At 46.6% G+C, this 16,895-nt stretch overlaps 1 protein-coding gene across 1 annotated transcript; it reads left to right on the forward strand.

Annotated features, from left to right (window-relative positions):
• Positions 1–7,109: 7,109 nt before the first annotated feature.
• On the forward strand, positions 7,110–15,392 carry LOC144783392 (uncharacterized). Its single transcript, XM_078662388.1, has 2 exons — positions 7,110–7,323; positions 14,401–15,392. Exons 1-2 carry the CDS (start codon positions 7,110–7,112, stop codon positions 15,390–15,392), a joined length of 1,206 nt encoding a protein of 401 aa, XP_078518514.1.
• Positions 15,393–16,895: the final 1,503 nt, after the last annotated feature.

The raw sequence follows: 16,895 nt of genomic DNA on the forward strand, positions 1-16,895 counted from the left end.
AATCAAACCTCTCTGCATTGGAAGCCTCTGATATCTTGGGCAATGCTCAGCCATATTTGGAGAAAGCACTGACAGCCCAGGCACGAAAGAAACTCACCTACATGAGACTGCTAGCACTGCCTATCATGGACCTCAATCCGTCCTGGGCTCGGCAGGACATCTCCGTTGCCTGTCGCCTACGCCGCTACAAGTGCGAATCCTGGCTTCACCTGCTGTGCTGCTGTCCAAAGACGGCAAGTGAACGACGTTGCCTGCTAACTTCAGTTTGCAGGTCCTATGGCCTCAGACACTGCAGAGAAGTCTCAGATCTGTGTTTTTCTGCCAACACAACACAAACCCTAGCCAGACTGGGGAAATTAACTGATGCAATCCAGGCCGCCCTGACACAAACAGTCAAAATCATTAACAACAACTAGCAGGCCACAAAGCCCAAACGGCAATGCTGGAAGGGACAGCAAAGTACCATATCAACCCGACATCAGTATTAAAACTAAAGTCAACTCTTATTATTTTTTTCCTTTTACGAGTTTTACAATGATACATTGCCAAATGTGTTTTAAAGGTGTTTACATGTAAAGATTTTAAGCAATTGATCATGAACTATTAAATATAGACTTGCAAATTGTGAGTCAATAAAAATCGCAATTTGCGAGTTGCAAACCCTGATGGTGGTACATCTGGCCTTTTACTCCTACTTCATGTAGGTAGTAACCCATTGACAAATAGGAGAGGGTCCCCAATGAACCCCGTCCTCTTTGTTAAAACATTTTTAAGAGCATGCAGTGGCGCCAAGGACCGCTACTTACTCTTAAAAAATGAAAAGAAAACTTTTCATTTTTCTTTTTGAAACACATCCCATTTTCCTTTACGGAACACGAGCTCCATTTTTTTAAAGATTGCTTTATTTAAAAGTAATCACAGACATGGTGGTCTGCTGACCACTGCAGGCCGCCATCTCTGTGATTTTTGCAATTTCCAAAGGGTCACAAGCTGAGACCTAGCTTCTTTATATTTATAAGGTAGGACTATTTGCGACCCACTGGGAGTCACAGAGTGGGTAAACCACACATATTTACATGAGTGTTTGCGATTATCAAATACAAAATCTCAAAAATGTCCTTTTTGGTAATCGCAAATGATTATCTACATACATCTGGCCCTATGTGCGCAGAACTTATTTCAATTACTCAGTTACTCACAAGGATTAAAGCACAACTTGGCTATAACCACAAAGTTAGGTGGATAAGTTGGAAACATTGTCGTTTTTTTAATTCTTAGGATCATTTGGTTGGGGGTCAAACATGTTATGGGTCCCAATAGGGAGTCGAGATGCACATAGTTAAAATTCAGCAAAATCATGTGAAAACCCACATGTAAGATTTGTTCACCTGATTCTGAGATGGACAGCTGTCACCTGCCGTGAAATGTGGTTGGTGAACGAGACTTCACTCTGCTCCCATTTGCCAACCTCTCAGGCTACCATATACAGCAGTAGCTGGCCTTTACCCTTGAGCGATCTTACTTTTGTCTTTATTCACCTTGTATTGCAACCTACTTATGTTTTTACCTTAAATATGACGTCTACATTCACTTGCATATTCACTCGTTTCTTTGCTTGTCTTAAATATTCATATTTCATGGTGAGTTCCTTCATAATGAGGTCTAATGCCCTTGGGCCAAATTCGCATTTAATAAACGCTAAATAAAACAAATAAATAGTAGGTGCTGTTTTTGGGTTTCGCCTGCCGAAGGCTGCGCTCTGCGCAGCTCTTCAGCGCAGGTGAAATCCTATGTCGTCAATAAGGACTCCTGGAACGTCCCCCGGCTCTCATTGGTTAGCTCCATAAATGGAGGCTAGCCATTGAGTGCCGGATCTGTCCATCAAGGCTGGACCAGATTCGGGGGCGTTCCGGAGATTTTTTCCCAGGGCGGAGTTATGTTTTTTCCCGTTCCCTCCCCTTTCCCGCCGTCCGTGTCCTCTCCCGCCCCCCTCCCGTCGTCCGTGTTCTCTCCCGTCCTCCGTGTTCTCTCCCGCCCCCCTCCCGTCCTCCGTGTTCTCTCCCGCCCCCCTCCCGTCCTCCGTGTTCTCTCCCGCCCACCGTGTTCTCTCCCGCCCCCCTCCCGTCCTCCGTGTCCTCTCCCGCCCCCCTCCCGTCCTCCGTGTTCTCTCCCGCCCCCCTCCCGTCCTCCGTGTTCTCTCCCGCACAATTTTCAGTTCGCTGACAGCTGCCTGTCCTCTGACGTCACCCTGTCTGCACGTGCCCCTTCATTAGCAGGGTTAGACTCCTGAGCAAGTGTACGGCTAGCCTGGAGGATACGTCTTCAACCAGAGTAACGATGTACACAGATTTATCAAATACATTATGTAAAGTAACCGAAAGTGATTGATATCAGAACGTTTTGCTTTCACTGTACACGGCTCAGCAGATTAACTCCACGTTCTACCCAGATTTAGTCGAAAAATAAACTAGCAACAATTCATCTTCCCGTCAAAAAAACGTATGGTTGGGCACATTCATTATCGCCGAATGCATCGTTATGGATAACTTCTTAAATTGTCCCCAGCGGGCTAGCCGTAGGAACGCTGCGCCCGGGTCCCGGAAGCTCCGGCAGCTGGTTAATGACGGCCACAGGTGAGAAAGACATCCTATCAAGCCGCTGCTCACAAGGGCTGCAGCTGTGTCACGCGCTGCATTGTCTGCGCACGTCCCTTCCCGGTGGGGCTGCACCCGCAGAGCGCCACTTCAGTCACGGTGATCTCGTGGGCAGCGCAAGGTGGCGGCACCGTTCGTTATCCTGGTTCCCCGCCTGGAGACAGTTTGATCTCAATAGCTCGCAATTGCAGTCGCTGAGACGCAGGAAGCAGGTCAGCTCGCCCTGCTGCAACGTCTCATAACAAACGTCCAGGTTCTGAGAGCCTGTAAGATCTGTGCGCCGCTTCCTCGCTGTTGTTATGAACTCGTTAAATCTGGAATCTCGCTCCTGCATTGTCCTTTTCCTTCTTTTGTAGACTTTGGCTAAAAATAAAACTGCGAGAAAACGTGCATTGTCTACTTAAATTAAATGAATTTCCCTCCTCCATCAAAATGCTCCAATTGTATAAAAAAAATAGATTACTTAACTGTTGAGCGGGTGACGGGAGGGGTCATCTGGTGAAGGTTGCAGAGAGGGCATAAGCCCCATTCAAAACATTCCGATTTTCAGTGAACATTTCGGAGCTGGGCCTGTGGAAGGAGCCCCGGGCTGTGGCCGAGAGAGCGGCCGGCCCCTTGCTTCGGAGATTTTCGATCTCAATGCTATTATATTCACCTGAGCTCTCGCTCGCCTCTATGAATGCCTTGCGTCTTTTCCCATTTTAACACTTCTAGCTTTTTCCTTAAGGTTAAATCGGCTATTTGCAGAGTCCCCTCCCGAGTCCAGGCCCCTCTGTACACCGTACAGGCGTACACGGGCGCTGTGCCCGTGACCTATCTATAGCTGCCTCCCGGGCCTGCTTTGCGAGGGTATTATGTGCGTGCCCCACCCCTCGGGGATGAACCAACAGCTTGGGGGTGATGGGGGCTCTTGACAAAGGACAATTGTCACCGCCCGCGCCCCTCCTCTGCCGCCAGGCCCCTCTCGCCGGGCAGCCTCCTTTTATAGTCAGCCGGAGTTGCTCCTGCGGCTGGTCCGCCCCCAGAAGCCAAGGTCTGGAGGTATATAGGGGTGCAGCGACGTCTCCTGCTGTCCTGCTCACCTCTGTGCTCTCTGCTCCTCCTCTTCTCCGTTCATCTCGGTATTTCTGCTCCTCCTTTTGTGAAGAAATTTTCATCCCCCGCTACTCCTCTACTTTCATGGCTCATCATTGACATCAGGGCAACTTGTTCCTCCTTTTTTCCATTATCCTAATTACTTTTTGCTCCTCCTTTTCTCCACTCGTAGTGGTACTTTCCGCTTCTTCTTTGACCTCACCGCGCCATTGTCCTCCATTTACCCCAAGACTATAATCTACTTTTCATTATTCACCCTGGTGTGCTACGTCCCCGTTTTTGTCTGCTCGTCTTTTTCTTCAGCTGTCAGTATTCACTGAGCCTCATTCCCCCCACTTGCCTGGCTTCTCTGCGCTTCTTTTCAACGCACCTCACTACTGTGCTCCTCATTTTCTCTGCTGATTTGAAAACGCTACTTCTTTTCTCCTGCAGGGGGTAGTTCCCACAGACTCCAGGCCCCATCATGCCCCCCAAGAAGATTGAACCCAAGAAGGACGCCAAGGCGGCTCCTGCCGCAGCACCTGCGCCCGCCGCCCCCGAAGGAGCCTGCATTTGACCCTAAAAATATTACTGTGAGTATCTCCTGTACATTGAATTGCAGTATTATTCTAGCCCGCTGTTTCCAAGAGGATCAATCTTTCCCATTTAGGGTCTCATGACGTCAGCTTTAAACGCTGCGTTAACACTATAATTGCCGACAATGTCAAGTGTTGTAATTACCAGTTGCAGCAGTTCTGTGCTAATATAAGGTTTGAATATCGAAATGGGGGAATAACTGCGGGGGATCTGAGGTCGCAGATTATTCCCCATTCTGAACAGTTTGCTCTAGATGAATGCTGCTTGCTTTTATTGCTGAAATGCTCTGGGTGTGTGTGTGTGTGTGTGTGGCTGGCTCTGGGTGTGTGTGGCTGGCTCTGGTTGTGTGTGGCTGGCTCTGGGTGTGTGTGGCTGGCTCTGGGTGTGTGTGGCTGGCTCTGGGTGTGTGTGGCTGGCTCTGGGTGTGTGTGTGGCTGGCTCTGGGTGTGTGTGTGGCTGGCTCTGGGTGTGTGTATGGCTGGCTCTGGGTGTGTGTGGCTGGCTCTGGGTGTGTGTGGCTGGCTTTGGGTGTGTGGCTGGCTTTGGGTGTGTGGCTGGCTTTGGGTGTGTGTGTGTGGCTCTGGGTGTGTGTGGTAGTAACTGCTGTCTGCTGAGCTCGTCCGTAGGGTACAATAGGTCTCACATTTGCGAGAGATTAAGCTAATGGCAATGTAAATGACAATGCCATTTATTTATCTGTTTTCAAAACCAAATAAATACAAATTTTGTCATTTACAATGCCAATAGCTCTAACTTTTCCAAAGGCGAAACCATTGCATTGTAAATGCTTGTTTACCATTGGTTTGTCAGAGGCTCAGGTACTGTTGCTCTCCAATTGGATAAAAATGTACTCCCTCTGCACACACGACTCTCAATTGAGTTTAGGTAGAATTGCTAGTCCTTCAGCAGGGATAGAGGAAAGCAGGGTAGCTGGTTGTTGTGAGGTGGCATGATGGTGCTCAGGAGTGAGGGCTTTTAGAGCAATCCTTCAGGGCTCCAAGAGGTGTTACCAGGTTTGGATCTAGTGTTTGGATGGGATGGGTGCTGAGTGGACCGCAAGTTGCACTTCAGGTTTGAAGAAACAAGGGTTGTGGCTCTGTGCGTCTTGTGCATGGTACCCACACCTCCCTGGATTGGTGATTTGCACTCAACCTCACCATGAAAGTGACTGGGGCATTTTGTTGTGTGACAAGCACAATTTGTGCAAAACAATAGGTTGCAGAGGGAGAGGACAATTTTTAACACCAGGAAGCGTGATTTATAAATTGAACACATGTTGTAAGAGGTGATACCAAAATGCACTACACATATAATTTTCGCCAAACCCTGTGGTGTAAAGGTGGGCCTTTCTTCTCTGTAACTGTGAGTTTAGGTTATCGGGTGTAGATCACTACACCTCCCTTAATGCCTTGCAAATCTGATTTTAAATCATCCCTGGGTGGAACGAGGAATAGTTATGTAAGCCTAACTTTGTGGGTTGGGAATCACACTGCATTACTTTGGAAGAGTGACGCGGGCCTAGCAGAAATTGATGAGTGGGGGTGGCATGGGACAGGACCAGGGGGAGAATTGACCTGTGATTACATGAACGCGTAATATTAGCTTTCCTGCTGCGCTCAGAAGAGTTCGACATACTTTTAAGTGGTACTACATTGGCATGGTGTTGCATGCTAACACACTCTCTGCAGGGAGGTGGGTACTCGAGGTACTAAGATAAAGCAGGTGAGCCGTGCATGACTAAAAAAAACAAGCGGCTTCCGAGACAGCACTGTTGATTCCTCTGAAAGAGAAGCAACAAGCTGAAGTGAAATGCGAAAAACAACCTACCTTTGCTACATTTGGGACAATATTTGTCACGCTCCATGGATTCGCTCTCGCTACCACTGACACCTGAACGTAGCTTAAAACCTCCATAGCAAAAGCAATTAGGTAAATCTTTAGAGAGGTACTAAGCAAGATTTACCAAGAAAGTAAGGCCCTAGGCGCAGAGCAGGTTGGGAAGAGTAGTTTGCTGCACGCGCGGTTGCTGGTGCAAGGGGGAAGTGTGGGGGCGCATGAAGCCAAGTGAAACAAATAGCAGGTTAATGCGCGCTCCCCCACGTTTATTTATGGGATGGTTTGACCATCTGGGACACTTTATAACATCGCTATGCCACTGAAGGCACCACTTCCCCGATTTAAAACTTGACCATACTGTTTGCGGACCACCATCATGAAACCAGGTGCGCCGAGTCTTTAGATCGTGCACGCAGCAGAAGCTTTCTAAAGTCTGAACCCTCAGGAATGTATAATGTGTTACACAAGATGACCGTGCACCTAAAGGCACGCGCTCTGCATGTGCTATGTGCATGTTTACATAAAACCTTGTTTGCCCAGTCTGTCACTCGAGTGGAAAGTGTTTTATAGTTCAGTTTAGACTCTGCAGGTGAGGTCCCGCAGGGCTCAGGTCTCAGTTGGGCTGGAAACGCAGGACCCTCGGTGTCCCTTTCAGATGCTAATGAGTTTGGAAGGCCCTGGACCCCCCACAGCAGGGGGTCGTGCTCCATAACAAAGAGCGACATTTTAGCTCCTCTCCTGGTAGGGGTCACAGGAGACAGGTTTCCTCGCGCCTTGGCACCGACACACCTGGGAAAGATGATCACATTAGCATATCTATAGAATCTGGGGAGCAACCCCGCCCCTCATCGAGTCCCCCCTCCCATTATCCCCCAAGAAACAGACTTTAAGAAGCTGAGAGGGCTTCGGGGGTTACAATCCTACAATCCTGAGCGAAAGCAGAGCAAGATGGCGGGCCTTTTGACCCTGGCAGGTGCGACCAGCGAGGAGAGGGGGGCCCGCAGGGACCCCGGCGCCAGCGCAGAGCCCGAGGTTTGGCAGATCTTCATTCCGGTGCTCTCCCTCTCGCCCACCGTGCTGGGCCTCCAGAGACACCCGGGTGCACCAGGGCCAAGGAGCGCCCCGGAGAGCCGGCCTTTGGGAGCCAGAGGATGGCACAGAGGTGAGAACTGATGACTGTGCACTAGAGGGCAGCCCCGATCACCACTGACGTCTGGGCAGGCCAAGAGGTGGCGGGGCAGGGGTAGGAAAGGCGGGGAGCGCGTGGATTAAACCGGGGCAGCGGCTACGGAGATTGAAAATCAATCCCACTTAAAAAATATGTATTTCAGGATTTTGCCAACTCACGTAAGCAGTTCTCAATGGATATATAAGGCCGCACTCACAAATCCGTGCAATGCAGAGCCCTCTTGTACACGCACAGAGGATCGGGTTTATTCTCCACCAACCATGGTCTCTCTATTGCAAACACGGGCGCGGCTACAAAGAGTGCAGCAGGTGCAGTTGCACCGGGGCCTCGTGTGTCCGAGGGGTCACTTTTAGTATTTTTTTTAATTTTAAACCAGGTTATCGACGTCGGGGCAATTACTTTTTTTTGCATTGGGGCTCCCTTGCTACGCCTTTAATTGTCGAGCTACCTGTAACGCACAGGCACAGGACTCGTAACCAGGTCTTCCCCAGGCCCAACGCGATTAGCTCAGTATTAGACTCTACGGGGCAGCACTGAGCTTCGTAAATACAAGCGGAGCGGACTAAATAGCAGCGAAGGCTCCCGCCCTACTTCTAACACATTCGGTGCTGGGGGATCCTGAGTATGCCTGGGATAGAACCCCCATCACTGCGAATACCTGTGCACGAACCTAAAGCCCGTGTACGTCAGCGGCGGCTGTGGCAAGCAACATCAGATTGCTCAATTGTGTACTTACCACACCTTTACACGGGATATTTATATATATATCTAAGACAGAAACGGCTGAAGGAATACTACACACACAGACATACATATATATGTTTGCGTGTGTAGCATTCCTTCAGCCGTTTCTGTTCCCAGATCATGGCGTACCGGAGCGGTAAATCGGTGCTGGGGGGACCACGCCCTTCAGGGTATCCCCCCCCCCATATTTTGTATAAAGCTCATGAATATCGATGAGACACGGAAGTATATGGGACCCGTAAACATATCCAGAGGGGGGTGTGGTCTTTTTGGGTTTAGCCACTGCCCCAGAGTAGTGCGTTTTTTATCTGGAAAATTGAGCTCCCGCCCGCCCCTTCAGGCGCAGCTCGGGGAGCTCTTGACGAGACTTATTTTTCAGTGCGCTGCTGAATGCGAGATTTGATTCTGTTTTCGATCCAGATGTTTCAATATTACTTTAATTTTCGGTTTCTTCTCCTCACATCTTCTCTTTATTCCACCTTTTCCTCTTATCACATTTCTTCCCACTGCCACAGCGATGCTCACCCTGCCTGCCCAGCCCATTTATTACGCTATTTGATTTATTTCACTCCATACCGTCTACTGACAGTATCGAGTATCACCCGGGATATTTAACGCTCTTTCATTACCCAATATTCTCAATACATCACAACTCATTGACGTGTCTGAGGGACCTATTCACAAAGGGAGTTTGGAGTATGTTACGTAGTACTCAGTAGTACTATTTATAAACTGTGACATGCCTTGTTGATTGACCGCAAAACATATCAAATAGGATTATTTGGGAAGTATTTATATAATGCAGTCGGTACACATGGGAAAATACTTTGCACATTTTTGGGTCGGAGCTAGCCAGACTGCAGACATCTTGGGGATATTCGGAAAGCTTTCCTGGGAATTCATTATGCCCCTTGCTTACCATTGTCATTTTGGTTGGTAGCTCACATTTTCTTGTTTTAGGCTGTTCAACTTGAGTTTGTCCCTTCCCTTGCCCAAACCTTGTTACATCAACCTGCCCCCTCCCTCCAGTGCTACCTTTCTGTAACCAGGCCTAAATCTTACTCTTGTCACATTTGCTCTGCATTCACAGTCAAAAATCAAGCCGGCTTCCGTGGGAGCTTGGTGTTTACTTTTTGCCTACTGGGGGAATTCTAAAGTGTGGCGGAAATAAATATTTTAATACACTTCAAATAAATCAATACACTATGTGATGACATTTCCACACATTATAGTCTGTGCACTGTATACTTTTATCAGTAAAACTATACATCAGTGCAAATATAATAGTCATTTCAATTGAAGATGTGGCCTGTAACGGCAGTGAGCTACCACAGCATGCATACTTCACAATACCCCACTCTACTCTGAACAAAACTTCCTGCCACTGCCCTCTACTCTGCACCACTGCACTGCCACTCTGCTTTATGCCACTCTGCTCTGCACCATGTACCACAGCACTCTACTCTGCACCTCGACACTCTACGCCACTGCTCTCTATGCTACTGCAATTTACCCTGCACCACTCCACTATCCCATGCACCATTCCATTCTACGCCACTTCACTTTACTCTGAAACAATCTACTCTGAGCCACTGCAATCTGTGCTGCACCACTCAACTCAGCGCCACTCTATTCTACTCTACCACCTACCCTATGCCAATGCACTTAATTCCAATGCACTCTACCACTTTACTCAAAAACACTGCACACTATGCCACTGAACTTTTCACCAATCTACTGTGCATCACTGCACTCTATACGCCACTATAGTCTACTCTACACTACTCTACTCTGCAGGACTCTTCTATCCGTAACTATGACAATGCACTGAATGCCACTACACTCTGTGCTACTCTGAATCACTCCACTCTATTCTACCCTGCATCATTCCACTCTAAGTCACTAAAATCTATTCTGCACCACTGCACTATACAATACTGCACTCTATGACACTCAACTCTATGCCACTGCACTTTATGCCGCTTCATTCTACTCTGAAACAATCAACTCTTTGCCACTCTATTCCACTCTACACCAAGGCACTCTATGGAATTGCACTCTATTTCACTGCACTCTGCATCACTGACCTGCACACCGCTCTATTCTATACTGCACCACCAGTAGCGGTCGGTGGTGGGAGTAGCTGCCGGGCGGTGACGTGGGAAGGGGGAGGGACAGGGTAGGGGGTGCTAATCTATGGATTATGGAGGATTACAGGTAAGTAAACATATAAATAAATAAAACAAATTGTGTTGCGCGCACTGCATCCCCAAATGCGATGCAGTGCACGCAACGAAATTCGTTTTATTTATTTATATGTTTACTTACCTGTAATCCTCCGTAATCCATAGATTACTACCCTGCCCCTCCCCCTCCGCATGTCACCGCCCGGCAGCTACTCCCACCACCGACCGCTACTGTGCACCACTACACAGCTGCTCTCCATGCTACTTTGCTCTGGACCACTGCACTCTATGTCACTACTCTATGCCACTCCACTCTATCCTGCGCCGCTCAACACCACTCTACTCTATGCCGCTACCCTTCACGCCACTTTACTAATGACCAATGCACTCTACCCCACTGCCGTCTATGCCAACTAATCTACACCACAGCACTCTCCACCACTATACTCTGCAACACTCTACATCACTGCACTCTATACCACTCTGCGCCATTGTTCACTACATCACTGGACTCAACGTCACTCTATTTTGACCAACTGTACTGTATGCCACAGCTATCTGCTCTATGCTACTGCAGTATACGCCAATATACTCTTAAGTCACTCTACTCTGCAAGACTGCACTCTCTGCTGCTAAACTCTATGATACTCTGCACCACAGCACTCTATGCCACTGCACTCTACTCTGCTCATCTCTTCGCCAGTGTACTCTTCTACTCCACTAAACTCTACGCCACTTTAATCCACGCTGCACCACTGCACTCTATGCCCCTGCACCCTATGCCATTCTACTCTATATCTGCAGTCTGTCTTGCACCACTCTACCATACCCTGCACCACTTCACCTACTCTATGCAACTGCACTCCACATCACTACTCCAGCATGCACCACTCTACACCATTGAACAATACATAGGGTGACCAGGCATCCCTGATTTGCCAGGACGGTCCCCATTTTTCACCAGCTGTCCGGGTAGATTTCGAGAAATTTACCTCATGTCCCGGTTATTGGAGAGTGTCGACTAAAAACTGGGGCGGGGGGTGGGGTGATTTTTATGTTTTACAAAGCAGGGATATTTAGCAGTTTAATTCACAGGCAAGCTACTGTGTTTAAAAATTGCATCTTATGAATGTTCTTACTGCCTGTTTTGTAAATCTCTGCTGAGGAGAGCTGTCATTCTGTGCGCTCGCTTGACGGAAAGTTATAGTCCTTCTTCTCTTTTTGTGAAATGTCCCTTTTTTTGCCTCACATTCTGGTCACCCTAACTATACACCACTGCAATCTATGCTGTGCCACACCAGTCTACTCTGCACCGATTTACCTGCAATACTCTACTCTGTATCATTCTACCCTGTGCCCCTGCACTCTACAACAGAGGATTGGATGTTTCAGACCGATGCAAAATGACATATAACAGTACATAAGGGTGTACCCTGTAGAACTACTCTCTATATTCAAATGCTGTTCTGAATCATCTCCTTGTTTCTTTGTCCTTTATATTTTCTTCCATGCATCTTGCTTTGTCATTTTTGCTGCATTCACTTCCGTTTTTTCTCTAATCATTTGCTTTGTCAGTCTGGTTTCCCTTGTCCACTGAGTGTTTGTAACCTCTGTTTCACACACTCCTTCCAACTTTCACTTCAATACAATCTCTTGCTATCTTCTTCCACTCACTTCCAGACTTTACCTGTTGCCATTGTCGTTTCCCTGTTCCTATTCCTTGTTTTTCGCCATCTGCCCCAATTACCCCCTCCGCCTGCGCCTCGTCTCTGTTAGTCTTTCATTCCGTTTCGTTAACCTAGCTCTTGCTCTATCCCTACTACTACAACACGAGCATGCACGGGAATCCATCAGGGAAAATTGCACATACTAGTCAGTGAATTTCAGAATAAGATCAAATCTTGTTGGTAGCGATACCGGGGGCAACATATGTTCCAGGTTATAGTAATCAAGTGGGATACTCCTGAGCATGCCTGCAGTAGTTGCAACCCTCAGATCTGCTTGATTAGCGACAGTCAACCAGGAGATGACCCCCCCACCCCTCATAGTTCTGTCCTTGAACAGTAGGGATACAGGCACATCAGGTGTACGCTTATTTCATTGACAGTGAGTGTGCATGTCTTACCCCCAACAAGCATATGATTGGATATACCTAGATTGGCAGGTTATGCACACTGCAAGACACGTTTAGTGGCGCAACCAGATATACTACAGTGCACCAACCAAGACAGGCACACACAGAGAGGCTGATGCATACCTAAAACTTCCTTTTAGTCTGTGAGTGACTGTAGCTCTGCCCGATTGACAAGGTAGTTGCCTTCCTATGTCTGTGCCATCAGCACCTGTTTGGCTGTATTCTAACTGTATATCAGCCTAACAGGCGCTTATGGCATAGACATAGGTAGGCACCTTCTCAAGCATGGATAGAGGGATAGACTTGACACAAAGCACGTTCCCAGTCTGACAATTAAATATCAGAATCACCCACACTTACCAACCACATGCATACCTGTATACTTAGAATTCCCTAGTCTCATAGATAAACTTTCGATTATGATAACACATAAACAAAGGTAGTCATGCAATAAAGGCCAGACTACTAAATGGTTTATTACAAACTCAGAAACAGACTGTAGATGAGTCTCAAAGGCATTTTATAAAAATAAAAAATGACCAGAATAAATCTGAACCTCCTAATGAAATTCAGTCCAAACCATAGGGAGCACACCAAAAAACTTTGTAGCTGCGATACAGAAAATGAGAAAGAGAATCCGAAGTTGTATTTGCAGAATTTAATCCTCCTGCCTAGTCATTAGTATTTCTAATAGAATCTAACTAGTCCTACTATATACTAGTTTCACGGCACCCTAATCAAGCTATGGGAAGCAAACAACAGGTGTCACCACAATGGAGTGTTTTGTAAACGTACTACAAGTCTAAAGAGTATAGCATGAAGCCACATAGTGAGAAATAACATAAGAGGTCTGCACCTTGTGAAAACATGGGTCTCTCCTCTCCCGCTAACAATGCAATACCTATTACCACACAAAGTATCCAAGGTAGCCAGCATCATCTTATCCAGTACATTTCCATTTTCCCCTGTAGTATATTGGCAACAATCAGTTCTCCTCCTTCAGCTAAGTACAGTCAGGGGACCTTGAACATCCCTTCTTCACCATGATGACTTGTCTCCCACTTTGTTAACACGTCTCCTTGCCAAAAGTTTCTCCTCTAACTTACTATCCCTACAAACAAACCAGGCCTTTCACTAAGTAACGAAGCCTTGTATCTGCACTTGCAGAGGAGAGAAATATGCAAGCAAACATTTCTCATGTGAAATTTAAACATTGAATCTCAGGAACTTGATGCCTGTAATTATGCTAAGTTAGAAAAGCAGTTAAAATGCACTTGACATTTCACTATAGATGCACATGCATTCACAATTAGTACATATATAGAACATCATGGGGAATAAAATCATGACTACCTATAACTGTTAGATTCTTAAAACATTCATATAGCTATAAACGAGAACTACAGTTATTAAAATCCTCAACATTACTACCCACACAATGAATGAAGCTATTAAGATTTTATCATTGAACATTTCAAAAATACATTTGAAATTCCATTTGTTTAATAGAATGTTAGCCCAGAGAAAATAAAAGAAGTTCCAATCTGCACAAATCAACGTAAAAAGGTGACTTGTAAAGGTGGAGTCAAAATTAAACTGCTCTAGGCGCTCATGTGCACATACACACACACACACACCTCGACTGAGGTATACACTGAGCGTACCAATGAAGTAGACACTTCCTAAACTGTCACACAAAATGCATCACTATTAAATGATTCCCAATCCCCCCCTCCCCCATAGGAACTTTAGAGAGCACACTTCTGCAAATATCAGAGTAGAGATATCATCTAATGATGTGGTGGCCGCACTGGTCCCAACTTCCAGAGGAAATCTCTAAATTAGATGTGGAGAAGGGAGGAAAGAATTTCAGAATGTACAGTTGGTACTATAATACCATTAACACATTTTTCTAAATGGAAATTCAATGTGATTCATTATTAAACAAACACAAACCTATTTCATATGATTATATGCTTTTTTTAGATTCATCTGATGATTTGGAGATATGGTTCAAGGATTACTGCTGCTGCGGCCTTCCAGTGTGGTACTGTCCAGGGGACCACCGGTGCGACTGCCCTGAAGAGTTAGACTCGGCCGCGTCTGAATTTCAATCAGCGCCACATCAGTACAGTTCTGCGCTTCGAAGAGTCCGGCACGACTCATCCCACTCTTTTGGTGGGCAGCAAGTGATGTCTGACCACATCAGAGAGGCCCTAGGTCGCTGGAGGCAGGATGTTGACCACTGCTGCGAGGAGTGCTGCTGCTGCAAGGGACTAGAGTACTGCTGCAAGTTCTACTGTGAGTGTGGTGTGCTGAGATGGTACTGTGACATTCACCGCTATGAAGGGTTAGACCTTTTAGAGAGGGGGATGTGGAGCTGCCTCACAGACTCGCCTGGGAGTCAGAGCACTCCGCTGCGCCTCCGGAGTGATGTATGCAACCAGAATGACCTCTGCAGCCCAAATGACCTATTGACCAGTCCAACTGGTCTACTGTGCAGAGATGGTGATCAAATGTGTATCCAGAGTGCCTCAATGTGCAGACAGAGATCCCCAGTGAACAACAACTGTTCTCCACAACAAGATTTCAGGAGGTCACCATGCAACCAATGCAAGCCATCGTGCAAACCTCGTCAATCACATTACAACCAAAGTCAGTCACCAAATAACTCATTGTATAGCTACAACAAGTCACCACACAACCGTGAATCATCATGCAAAGGGTATGAGTCACCACAGAGCCAAAAGGAGTCACCAACTGCTCACAGAGAGTCGCCACACAATCACGTGATGTCTCAGTGCAACTGCAGTAAGCCATATTACAGTCCAGTTCAACCACAGTCCAACCAGTCACTGTGCCTTGACAGAGAGTCATCATCTGGCGATAGAGAGACATTGCCATCATCGAGCCCTGGTGATCCACATTTTAGTCAAGGAGGCACCAACCAGCCTTGGAAAGCTGCACTCCTGTCATGAGCATTGTGTTGAACATCAAATTTAGAAGAAAACTACATTGTTAGCCAGGAAACTAAGGCGGTGAAGCATGTGTCAAAGGACATGTGGGCTTGGATTCTGTTAAATGTCTGCTTTAGGTTCAGGGGAGGAGGTATATGTTTCTGTGTGATTTTTGATGGGCAGGCAAAGGAATCGCGGTGGTCATCAGTCTTGGGGTGATTGGAACCTCCAAATCAATCTACCTGAATCTGCAGCTCCCTCACACCTCAGTCACTTGTACACATTTGTGCATCTGGCAAGTAGCATGGATTTAAATACATGTTAGAATGATTCTCTCCTCGCTGTTTAATACTTGCAGGAAACCCCACCTTTCCAATGTTGTACCTGCTGAGCTACCTCCTCATTGACAACATTAAAACTCGAACTTTGGCCCAGCAGCCTTTTATAGTTGTGGGTTTACCCATTTGTAGAGACTAACTCTCCTTTCACCACTCAGTTAAAACTGTAAAAAAATCGACGAGTCTCCTTGGGATGTGTCTGCTGCTTATGATATCTTCAGTACCCAACCAAAAGGGTCATATCCTATTTCCTGCCTGGTGTCTGGTACGCACCTTCAAATCACAAATACATCCACATGTATGAGAACTTCACTTTGCTGTTTAACTTCTTCTTGTATCCAGTTTTATCCTCACATGGATGTGCGGTGGCCAGTCGAGTAGCTATCAATAGTGCAGGAGGTGCAGTGTCACCTGGGCCGAGGAGAGTGAGAGGCCCACTTTAGCTTAATTAGTAGCTATTGTAAATGTGTAATTAGGGGGATTGGGAGCAACATTCCATTTTTTTGCATAAGAGGGCGTGGAGTTTCTTGTACACATCTGGTGATCTGGTGGTGGTCCGTAAACACTAAAATCAATACAACATGTGCTTGACTGGAACTCAAAAGGGAATGTGGTTGTGAATGTAAATCTTTTCCACTTTGTTTGGTGATTATTTTTTCTGCACTGATGCTATGACAGCTTTTCACCATTAATAAAAGTTTTATACTGTGCATTAGGTCCCAGGCCCACTTGTTTTTTATTTGTCAACTAAATGCATCTATGCAGTTATTTGGAAATAGATGACTCAGTTTCTCTATTGAGTACTTTGCTCCCTTAGACTCTAGGTCTTTGCAGCTCTGTTTGTTATCATTTGATTCCGGCCTCGATTATCTGTTGTGTAGTAGAAAAACACCTGTCACCTACATTTTCCAAAAAGTAAATAAAGTACTGTGGGGCTAATTTACAAGCCCTCTATGCCACCAGAACTTCACATTTTTTGATGTTCCGGTGGCGCACAGGGCTTAGCTATATCTATCTACAAGGCCACTTAATGCTATCCTGGGTGATTTTTCATGGCCTTGTAGATATGGAGCAAGGCAAACCAGTGCATGTCTCTGCCTTACCTTTCTCTGCATCAAAGAGGTGTTCCATGGGTGTTGCTGTGGGTGTTCCCACGTAACACCCATGGACTTAGATGCTGCCCCAG

The sequence above is a fragment of the Lissotriton helveticus genome, chromosome 9, assembly GCF_964261635.1.
Source record: "Lissotriton helveticus chromosome 9, aLisHel1.1, whole genome shotgun sequence".
Lineage (NCBI taxonomy): Eukaryota > Metazoa > Chordata > Amphibia > Caudata > Salamandridae > Lissotriton > Lissotriton helveticus.